Genomic DNA, 12,059 nt, shown 5'->3' on the forward strand with positions numbered 1-12,059 from the left:
TAGGCATAGTGTTTTTGCTCAACAAACTATATCCTTGAGCAAGTCTTAAAAATAAGATGGTTTTGGAATCCTGTTATTATTTTTTTTAAAAGTGTATATAGTAAGAGATTTTATGCTTGGAGGGAATAGAGGTTGCAATTGGTCAAATAAATTAGTTGGGAGGGAAATTTGGCAGTGGAAGGAAAGTTTTCTCCATTTGAGAAATCCTGACATTCAAGAACGCTTTCCTAACCATTGTCAGAAAATAACTTTGTCCAGTCAGGAAGCATGGAAGTCTCAGCACCCAGGAGTTATAGATAAGATCCTGCCTTCTTGTGTAAGAGTAAAAAATCTTAAGAAGGCTTTAGGCCTTTAAGAAAATGTGTCAGAGCTTACGTATTTGGAAATTGGATGCAAGAGAAAATTGGCTGCACATCTTTTTGTGGCTTGGTTTTAATGGTCTTTTTGTTTCTTCATCTCCTAGATTATTAATTTAAAAAAATTAAATGGTTGTTTTTGCTCTGACAGCTATAACTAATTTCCCCCAGACATAAAAATTATATTGGTTACATTAAAAAAAAAAACCCTCCAAAGATTGGGTGATCCTCTGAAAGACTATTTGTTTTCATTTAAAACTATGATAAATCAAAGTGAAAGTTACATTTTAAACAAATAAGACATAAATTTTTTTCACAGAACTGGGAGGAAGGGTAATTTGCTTTAGTTTACTGTCATTCTGGAGGCCAATAATAAGAACACCACCATTTTCTTCGTCTGTGAGCATCAAATATAAAACTGAAAAATTTTAGGTATGTTAGTAAAATTTTAGGGTTTACATTTTATTCAGAAATTAAAACTTCTTCAGTAAAATAACTTTTCTTCATTTTGCTCCACATCTTGAGGAATTCCTGAATTCAGGAATGTTATCATATTTACTGCATGTTATGGAATGAATGTTTGTGTCCTCTTGAAATTCTTATGTTGAAATCCTAACTTCCAATGTAATGATATTAGGAGGAGAGGTATTTGGAGGTCATTAGGTCATGAGGGTGAAAGCTTCATTAATGAAATTAGTGTTCTTATAAAAAGAATCCAAGAGAGCTTTCCCTCTCTCTTTCTACCGTGATAGGTTATGAGTCTTCAACCTAGAAGAGGCATTCCACCAGAACCTGAACATGCAGGCACCCAAATCTTGAGCTGCCAGCCTCCAGACTATGAGAAATAAATGCTGTTTTTTTACCAGCCACCCAGTTTATAATTTGTCCTAGCAACTCAAACTAAGATACTGTATTTGTGTCTTCAGGTCAACTCCAATGTGATTTAGAAAGAATTTGTTTTCTTATCTCTGCCCTGTAGATTTCTCAATCTAATAATTTTCTAGGGAATACCTTATTTATTTTGGGATTTTTTGCTTACTGGTATGTTTTTTTTATATTCATAATCAAAAGTTTCTGACAAAATAAAAATATCCTACAATAATAATTTATTACTATGTAATAAATAACCATGTTAAGACTGATCATGAAAATAAACACAAATGTGGTAGAGTCTCGTTTTCTAAAGAAATATATCTTTATTGACTTCCATTTTCTTACAAAGGAGTTATAAAAAACCTCATTCATTCTATTCAATGTTATGATGGCTGCATCCTTATGAGACTGTCAGTGGAGCTGTAGTAAGTTTCCTTAAGCACCACAGAAGATGATCTTTGCTTGGTCCCACTTTTATAAAAAAAAAAAGAATCCAAGTTTCACCAGATAAAGTATGCTTAGCTCTCCTGCAGAAGACCACTTTAGTGGATTAATGTCTAATTTACATACAATAATAAAGACAAACTTTGAATCTTTACAGATTAAATGCCCACTTTATACCATGGTGTAATTGTTTGAATTATTGGTGAGTGTACAGTATATAAATGTAGATGTACTAGATATATCTATAAATAAAATAGTGCTTTAAAGTAACAATATTCTTTGGCTGATTTAAATGCCCCAAGTGAACTCTTTTAAAAGACTAAAATGAAAATGGCCCCACAATTATTGTCAATCTTAACACTGAGCTTGTGCGGTAGGTTCCTATACTGCTGACTGTCAGCATCTCCAGGTCCACGATGTATTCTCTTGGTCCTGATAGCGACTTCACCAGAACAAGCATTGCACTTACAGGACTTGTTTGCTAAAATAAAAGAAAAAAGAGGAAGGGAGAAAATAATTTTTCTTGACTTGAAGTCTTTTATCCTTTTGGGAATATACCTCCTAGAAGAATTAGGGGAAGCATTTTAAGGGTGGGATGAAAGTCATTCTTTAGTCTTTTCTTGGTTCCAACCCTTCTTGGGCCTTATCCTTTGTCCACACAGTCATCAATTCCAAGGAAGGAATCTACTTTTTTCTATGTTTTCTGTTTTCCCTCTATGTTAATATTCTCTTCACTTTTATTTAGTATTTCAGTCTTTATAGAGACTGGAGTTCAGGTGAGAATCCAATAATTTTTGAAAAAGATAAATATCACATGATCTTACTCATATGTGGGACATAATTATCTACATAACTTGATGAACAAGAATAGATCAAGACACAAATGGCAGGGAAGGGAGTAGGTTAGAGAGCAAGCAAAGGGCTTGTATGCATGCCTATTAGCATAACCAATGGACACAGATACTGAGACATTCGGGGCATGCCCAGGGTGGAAATGGCTGGAAGGGTGGGGTGGGGCAGTTCAAGCGGGGGGGGGGGGGGGGGGGGGGAGAAAGAGAGACATATGTAAAACTTCAGACAATAAATAAATAACACAATAATAAATAAATATATATATTTTTAATTGATGTCAGAGAGGAAGGAAGAGGGAGAGACAAAAACATCAATGATGAGAGAGAATCATTGATTGGCTGCCTCCTGCACACTCAACACAGGGGCTTGAGCCCGCAACCTGGTCTTGTGCCCCTACTGGGAATTGAACCATGACCTCCTGGTTGATAGGTCAAAGCTCAACCACTGAGCCACGCCTGCTGGGTGAGAATCTGATGATTTTTGAACTGGTGAAAAAGTTGTCATCTTTCATTTCTCAAAATTTACATTCCAGTAGATGAAGAGACATGTAAATAGTAATTTCAATAGAATGTGGCAAATGCTAATTTTTATGCAGAAATGCAAGGCATGTATGAAGAGGGACCCTCAAGAACCAAGAGAAGACTTTTGAATGACTGAGAGTCACCCAGAATAAATGGAAGTTTTGAAAAGGAATATATTCAGAAGAAGATGCAATTTCATTTTGATAAAGTATGTGATAGTGCTGAAGAGTAGAGGGAGATGAAGCTGGAGGGGCAGGTAAATAAATGTGTGAATCTGAACACCAAGAGGAGGGCAGGGTTAGAAACAGTGGATTAAGATTTAGCAGTCACTTCACTGAGTGTATTGAACCAAGGGAGATAATATATCTGTGATAAAACTGGCTCTGACAGAGGCCAATACTTAAGGAGTGGGCAGAGGAGAAGCATTGAAGAAAGCTGTGAAGAAATTTGAGTGGAAAACAAATGAGTGGCCAGCAGTGTCTAATTGAGAAGGAGAGGCTGAGGGTGACTGGAAGTGAAAAATGTAGCCCTGGAGTTAGCAGTATGAATGTTGGTGTTGGCTTTTTTCCAGAGAAATTTTAGCAAGGTAGTGGGAATAGACAATAGAGATGTGAGGATAGGAAGTGAGAAAGCGGAGACCATAATTGCAGACTGAGCTTTAAGAACCTTGGTCAGGAATGGGGGGAAGAGAGAGGCAGCTGAAAATGATGGATATAATGATTTAAAGAGTGTGGGGACATTTGAAATCAAGAGCTGAAAAGAAGAAATAAAAGAAAATATTAGGGTTGTTGAGGACCTGTGTGAAGTTAAAAATTTATGGTATTACCAATCTGTGTTGACAAGCTGGGTATAAATAAAAATAGATGTGGATTATGGGACTGATCCAGGTTGCTTGTCAGGAAGCTGAGGTGTTGTTGACAGAGTACTTCAAGAGTCCACCAAATAGTTGATAGACTGGAAGAAAGTGGAGCGTGAGGGGTCAGGGACTAGCATCACTTTGGGTATGAAGAGAAGATAGAGTGGGAATGAGGGCATGAGAGAGGAGCCAGTCTTTAAGTGTGTCACTGGAGACTATGATTCTGATATGAAACTGTTCTGAATGGTAAACTAAGTCCATTGTGTGACCATGGGGTTGGTGGCAGAATGGCATGAAGCCAAACATCACGGGGGATGAGATGGCTAAGATACTGGATGATAATGATAGTGTCCAAATCAAGTTACAGAAAGGAAACTCTTCATAATCTAGCCTATCTTTATCCCAGGTTCTCTTCTTTTCTGCGTGATTTCACCCATTCTTTACACACTCTCCACAAGTTATTGAATCCGTAGCCATGTGTTCAATTATCATGTATTTGTCAGTGACTTGAATGTTTGTACTTTGAATTCTAAGCTCACATATCCAACACTCTACTCATCTATACTTGGATGCCTCATGAGGGCCTGGACTCCATATGTCCAAACTGAACTCCTCACCTTCCTCTCTACACTGGCTCCTTCTCCCCTATGTTAGTAAATGGCATCATCATATACTGTTACAACAGAAACTTGGAGGTTATCCTTGCTGCTGCCTTCTCTTCCATCTCCCAATAGCAAATGGGATAACAAGTCATGTAGTTCTTCCTACATCTTCATAAGTCTATTTTATTATTTTATTTTATTTTATTTTATTTTATTTTATTTTATTTTATTTTATTTTATTTTATTTATTTGACTCACTGCTACAAACCTAGTTTCCCATCTCTTGAACTACTTACTGGTTTCTCCATTTCCATTCTTGCTTTACTACAATCTAGGTTCTACAGTATAGCCACAACCTTTTAAACATGAAAACTTGATAGTTTTCTTAAAACCCTTACTATGGTCTGTAAAGCATAGTGTGGTTTAGGCCTTGTTCATCTATCTCTCCAGGATCCTCTCAAGCCACTCTGTCTATAGTGCTTAGAATTCCAGGCCAACTGTTTTTCTTTTCATTTCTTCTCTTTGCTGATCTCTAATTTCTAGTCTTCATTTTAAATCAACTTCTGCTGAGAGGATCACAGACCACTCCGGTCTTGGATAGGGGTTGACTTGTTATGCTTTTGTGAGCAACTTGCAATGCTTAGTTGTAACACTCAGCAAACTTGTTACAACTGGAGCAGGAATTGGCTTAGTTTCATTCACTGTTGTGTCTCTGGACCTAACATGGTGTTTGCCCCTTGTAGGTAACAGTATATCTTGAAAGCATTGATTGAATTAAACTCATTTAAAATATTTTAAAAATTTAAAAATATTTAAAGCATTCTATGTGCTGTGCATAGAAGAGTGGACGGCTAAAATCTTGCTCTCATTATACTCACAGTCTAGTGGGTAACATAGACAAATGTTGATAGGGCAATGAAGAAAAAATAAAGCTCAGAAAAGGAGAATAGATTTATTGGGTAGGATGAGAGGAGGATGGTATTCTACCTCCAATTCATGTAGTACTTCTTTACAATATGTCCCTTTTCTAGGCAAGAAGGTTTTCTCAATATTCCCCCCAAAGGAATATAAATAAAATCTTGTTTACTACAGTGCCTTTCAAGATTCAGGTCTAGTCTTGTGACTATAAAGAAACATTATTTGACTATTCCAGCCCACATTAATTCTTTGATATATTGGACCACAGATTTAAATTCACACTTTCCTCTTTTTTTTTTTTTCTTCTAGATGTTAACTTTTACCAAATGTTTAAAGCTCTTTGAAATAAGGAACGATGTATTACATGCACCTAGCATGGAGCTGAGCAAAAAGTAGACGCTAAATTAAGGTCTGCTAATTGAGTATTATGCATTAAATGCACTCCTCACAAGAGGAATTTCAGTGGAGAGATTTTGTAGGATTTTGATCCAAATACTTTTTGAATTATGTGATAAGAAATAGTCTTGAAATGTCTTTTTATTTTCAATAGTTTTTTGTTTCAAATAATTTAATACTATTTAACTCTAGGATTATAAAAATTGATGAGATTTAGATCATTCATGAGAAAAAAGGATTTTACTTGGAAAAAACACTAAGTATATTTGAAAACATCAAGTCGATAAATGCACTGATATGAATCATAAAACTTTTAAAGGACCATGTTTATTGCAAGGAAAAAACATGCTGAAACTTTACTTCACTGTTTGTTGATTCTGCTAGGAAATTTTATTTTCTTAAATTATAGCTGAAGAGTTCAAAATGGGAAATTATTTTTAAAGAAGATTTTTAGATGAACCTATTTTATTGCCATGAGTTACAAATAATGTAATTTGTTTGGGCTAGAATTATTAAATTGGTATTATCTGGACTGTATGAAATTCATTTAGAATAAACTTACATTATCTACTCTATCTCAAATTTAAAACATCAAATGTTACAGAAATTTATTCTTAGCTGTAAGAAAATTGAATAATAATAGATTGTATTTTGGGTTTGTTTTTTCTCTTCAGAAGTTGGTCATGAGAAATTAATCATTTCTAATTTACTGGCAAAGAAACAGAATCACATAATTCTGGAACTGGAAGGAAACTTAATATAGCAAAGAACAGCATAAATGTGTAAACATTAAAAATCTGTAAACTTTACCACAAGGATGAATTTCCCAATTTACTTTTCATATTCTCGGACTGAAATATTGACTTTAAAATTTGATTAAAAATGAAGAGTGCCCAAAGGAGTTTTGAGAAAATTGTAATTGGATGAATAACATCCTTAGTGTGAAACAGTTACCGTAACCCTGTAAACTGCTTGGTGGGGTGCCATCATTTTCACATGCAGTGGTGAATCGTATTTAAAGTATGGCAGACTTTTAACCTAAAATGACCTTACTGAGAGTTTGCAGGGGAGGGTGGGGAGGAGTTGGAAGGCTGAAGTCAGGGAGATCTACTTGGAATCTGTTGGAGGGATTGAGGAGGTGCTAAGAGCAAGTTCAAAGGAAGAGAGGCAGGGGAGTGGGGAAGCAAAAATATCCCAGAAGACATTGCAAAAAGAAATGGAAAAACTCAGAGAAAGATTTCAAACAGGCAACGAAAAAAAAGGGAAAACACAATGGTAACCTCAAATAGTCTGCCTGGAGGTTTGCAACAATGGTACAATTATTGCCCTAGCTGATTTGGCTCAGTGGGTAGAGCATTGGCCTGTGGACTGAAGGTCCCGGGTTTGATTCTTTTTCATCATTGACGTTTCTATCTCTAGCTCTCCCTCTTCTTCCTCTCTGAAAGAAAAATATATATATTAAAAAAAGAGAGAGGTACAATTATTGACACATATGTTGCAGGTTGTTGGAATTACTTCTTTGAGGTTCCAGGTTTTAGTTTTATAAAAATGTAAATACTCCTGTAACAATAAAAAATTCCTGGTTTTTGAAAAGCCCTCCAGGAATTATTTTTTTCTACGTACAATTAAATAACTATCACTAATTTTTGGTATCTTTTTGAAGCGTGTGTGTGTGTGTGTGTGTGTGTAGGCTTGTGTTTTGGTAGTTATTTGAATGAGTTTAAAGAAGCTACTTAATCTCTTTGAGTCTCACTTTTCTGTAAAACAATGGAGGTACATATTTAATATCTAACGATGTTAACAAGAGAATTGAATGAATTAATGCACACAGGAAGGCCTTAGACAGTATCTGCACATAAAGACACTTTAAATGGTAGCTTTCCTTCCATGTGAATACTACCAAACAACAACAACAACAAACCTGAAACTTTCTCAATAGCAAAGGCTGCCCTCAGGATACTTACTCTTAGGTAGAACTCTCCATTTTCATTTCCAGATTTAATCTGAAAAGTATTGATAGTGTTGGCATAGATAGTTGTGGCCTGTATCTGGAAGATGTCTGATGGCACAGACCTATCAGACCGGATGCTCATATATTTGTAGACTATGGACTGGGGTAGTTCTCGGCATACTGCATTTGATACTGGGCAAACACATCGGCTGCAAAGGCAAACAAACACATTCAACATTTTGGCTTGGTAAGACCAGAAAATTTTTACTTTCTGAAGTTTTTATTTTTCTTACTTCTCTGATGTTAGAACATATGGATCTTGACAAGGATTTCGTGGGTAACAACGGAAGCCGCCATGATAATTCCAACACATTTCATCTTCCCGACATTCGTTTGTGGTCTCACACTCATTTATATCTGTAGAGACATAGGGTCAAAGAGTTTAGTGATCTAAGTAAATTGTATAAGTGGTAGGTTCAGGTTTGTAAGGAAGGGTTTGGATAGTGTTTAATTTGTTTTTAGTTTTTATTTATTTATTTTTTGTTTAATTTGTTTTTAGATAAGAGATTGCATTTATTTCAGTTTATTGCATTTAATTCAGCAGTTCATTGTCTCAGAAGCTTTGGAGAAAGGTAGAGGCTAGAGATGTGGTTTCAGTAAGCAATAGCATGCTGGTAAATAGTTGGTTCTCTGGGAGTGGATTATACTCTCCAGAGAAAGCAAAGCACAAGAATGGAGCTATGAAGTGTTCCACCTTGTAGAGCATAGCTATATAAAGACAGAAGAGGAATTAAGGAAGGGGCTGTCAGTTGTGAGAGGCAACGCTGGAAAAGGCAGGTGGGGAGAGAGTCCTGGGAAGGTGGGTTGTGGACAGGCCACACTGCACAAAGACTGGTTTTAGATTTAGGAATTAGGGGCTCCCAGATAATAATATCTGGGAGAACAGTTTCACTACAGAGCTATTATATTAATGACAACAACAATTATATTAATATCTACATTCCTATTAATGCCTATTGCCCTTTGCATTTGAATAGTGATTCAGATTCTATCCAATAAGCCTTTTTCTGAATCATTCTTCACCCACAATTGGATATTTTCATTTGTTAATTTACTCATCCCACAAGTAATTTATTGAATCCTTGCTGCAAGCCAGGCATAGGCTAATTGATGGGATATGATCTCTTTCTCCTCTCTGAATTTTCATCCCTCATATTTTTCTTTTTGGACCTTTATTACTTTCTGCTTTGCATTATTGAAATATGCATATTTGTCTTCATCCTTCTACTAGCTTGTAAACTCCCCAAGGTCAAGGGCTATCAAATGCATCTTTATATCTCTTCATCACCTAGAATTAATGCACTGGGGGCACCTGAATTTTTAAGAAATATTAAATTGAACTAAGTCGCTCCTCACACAAATCACATGGAGATAAGTGAGAAAGGTATTATCTCTACTTGACATGGAGGAAAGACAAATAAGGGTTAAGTAGGTGATCCAAGCTCATACAGTTAGTGAAAGGCAACTTTCCACTGCAAGGTAATTTCAAGCGTAATCTATGTTTACATATATTCTCTCTGTGTCTATTTTTTCTGTCTTCCTCTCTCACTCTCATATTTTTTACTCCCCACCGCCAACCCATTTGTATTTTTTCAAGACCATGGAAATGAGGAAAGTTATCTCACCCTCAAAATAAGCCTTGTGGAGGAATGTAAGAATTCTAGCTCGTTCAGTTTTACTTTAGTATGTGGATGAGATGGGGAAGAGATGGTTTTGGTGAGGGAAACCAGTTGCTTTGTACTTTAAAATAATCTCTCTTACACACACACACACACACACACACACACATACACACACACACACACACACACACACACACACACACACACTCACACACACGTTTTGGCTTAGCCAAACATTCTGAAGCTGTATATCTTCAAGACACAACATCATTCATCTAGCTCTGGCTGAGTAACTCAGTTCATTAGAGTGTCTTCCTAACATGCCAAGGTCGCAGGTTCAATCTCTGGTCACAGTAAATATAAGAAGCAACCAATGAATGCATAAGTAAGTGGAACAACAAATCAATGTTTCTCTTTCTCTCTTTAAAATCAACAAATAAAAAATTTTAAAAGGATATAACATTCATGAAGCCCTTATTTAAAGTTTCAGTGCAAAAAAAAAAAAGTTTCAGTGCATTTCCCCCTTTAACCATAACAGATATTAATGTTTTCAAATATATAGACTAGACAGGTAAGATTCTGCTGTACATTAATTTGCTTCTGTCTTTTGCTGACTATCAAATCCATTTATGATAAGAAACACATAGACATTTGTTTGAAGGACTCCAGGGAAAAGTTAAGATGTCTCAGTGGCTAACATTTTTCAGCATGCAATATTCATGTTAAAAATCTCAATTAGGGTTCGGAAAGTAAAACCATTGGAATGCAGTGTTTTTCCATAATTAACATTAGAGCCTTTAGTAACTTAGAAAGGGGTATAAAGATGTTCATTGTGTAGTGAATGACATTCTAATTGTGCTCATATTTGGTGGTTGGAAAGTAGTTGAATGATCATATGCATACTAAAAAATTCCAGGTCAATAGATGTACCTCTGAGTTAGTATTTTTTTCTGTAAAATAATGATATAGACTGAGAATCCCCTGTGTCTCCTTTCCTTAATCTTTTCCTTTCTTAACAAGATTTGATTACTGTGTGCTCTCTCTCTATTTTGATTAAAAAGGACTCCATAGAGAAGATTTGCTACTGGTCATTTACATTGTTAGGTAACTTTCATAAAAATTTGTTGAATTTTTTAGTGTTTATACTTTACAAGTAATTTTTATTCTGTTTCCTCCCTCAACTTCTTTTCCAAATAAGAAAGCTGAGACTCAGAGAAGTTTGATAATTTGTTCAAGATTTTATCAATAGAATGTAGTACAGCTAGGACTCAAACAGATTTATGTCTTCAAGTTCAGTCATTTTTTTTCATTCTCTCATTGCTTTATGTGAATGTGTTTGTACTAGATTTTCCAGGATTATCTACATTTTTTGTTTCATCTGAGCAGTATTTTCCTGTCAAGCTACATGCATCATTGATGGTAGGAGAAGAGGTACATATTTTCAAATCTTCTGGAGACACTCTGACTGCAATCATACCATATAGAGAGCTGCTTCTTCCACTTATGTGTATGTGTGAAGATCACCTGAATGTTTATTTTAAATCTGGGCCCAAGAACATTAATTATTTTTGAATTGATAGTTTTTTTGCCAAATAATTCAAGTACATTTTAACATATATGTGAGGCTGATTTTTTCAGTAGCTAAACTACTTCTCAATTTATTATCTTGGCATTTTAGAGAATCTAGACTGGTGTGAAGTATCCCTAACACACATATTAGGTTTATGTTCTGGACTAAAATTCATGATGATATATTTTAATAAATCCTTTCTGGTGGGTGCTTAGAAGACACATCATATAGATTATGTAGGCTACATAAAAGGAATAGCAGTATTTTGTTAAAATTATTTATATTTTAAAAAAGAAAAACAATTACTCTAAATTTCAAGGAAAGTAGGTATTTATAGTAAACTAGAGGCCCAGTGCAAGAAATTCATCACAGGGGGTGAGGGGTTGTCCCTCAGCCTGGCCTGTACCCTCTCCAATCTGTGACCCCTTGGGGGATGTCTGGCTGCAGGGATTGGGCAGTTGGACATCCCTCTCATAATCTAGGATCTCTGGCTCCTAACCACTCCCCTGCCAGTCTGATCGCCACCTAACTGCTCCCCTTCTGGTCTGATGTCCCCCAACTGCCCTCCCCTACCGGCCTGGTCACCCCCTAACTGTGCTCCCCTGCTGATCTGATTGCCCCCTAACTGCCCTCCCCCACGCCAGCCTGATCGTGCGCCTAATTGCTTGCTCCCTCTCACTGGCCTGATCTCAACCCTAACTGCTTGGTCCCCTGCCAGCCTGATCACCCCTAACTGCTTGGTCCCCTGCCAGCCTGATCATCCCTAATAGCCTCTGCCTTGGCCCCCTGCCACCGTGGTTTTGTCTGGAAGAAGTCGGATGCCCGGAAGATGGCTGGTCAGCCCGGTCTAATTAGCATATTAACCTTTTATTGGTATAGATAACCCTCCCCCCCCTCCAATACTCTCTTTAGGAGATGCGCATATCTCATAATGAACAGGGGTGGGGGATAGTTCAAATTGTTTATGCAGGGTGGAAAAAATGAAAAGTCTATGATAGAGAATCCTATATTACCCCCTGCTCTTCCTGGTTAAACTGA

At 36.4% G+C, this 12,059-nt stretch overlaps 1 protein-coding gene across 1 annotated transcript in view; it reads right to left on the bottom strand.

The window, feature by feature from the left end:
• Positions 1 to 1,524: 1,524 nt before the first annotated feature.
• The window catches only part of EFEMP1 (EGF containing fibulin extracellular matrix protein 1), a 58,622-nt gene continuing 48,087 nt past the window's right edge, over positions 1,525 to 12,059 (bottom strand). Inside the window, exons 9-11 of the mRNA XM_084900825.1 lie at positions 8,063 to 8,186; positions 7,783 to 7,978; positions 1,525 to 2,154 (exon numbers count right to left, since the gene is read on the bottom strand). Of these exons, the coding sequence (XP_084756951.1) occupies positions 1,993 to 2,154; positions 7,783 to 7,978; positions 8,063 to 8,186 (482 nt within the window). The 3' untranslated portion in view covers positions 1,525 to 1,992. The remainder of the gene's footprint in view (positions 2,155 to 7,782; positions 7,979 to 8,062; positions 8,187 to 12,059) is intronic.

The sequence above is a fragment of the Pipistrellus hanaki genome, assembly GCF_964339955.1.
Source record: "Pipistrellus hanaki genome assembly, chromosome: 12".
Classification (NCBI taxonomy): domain Eukaryota; kingdom Metazoa; phylum Chordata; class Mammalia; order Chiroptera; family Vespertilionidae; genus Pipistrellus; species Pipistrellus hanaki.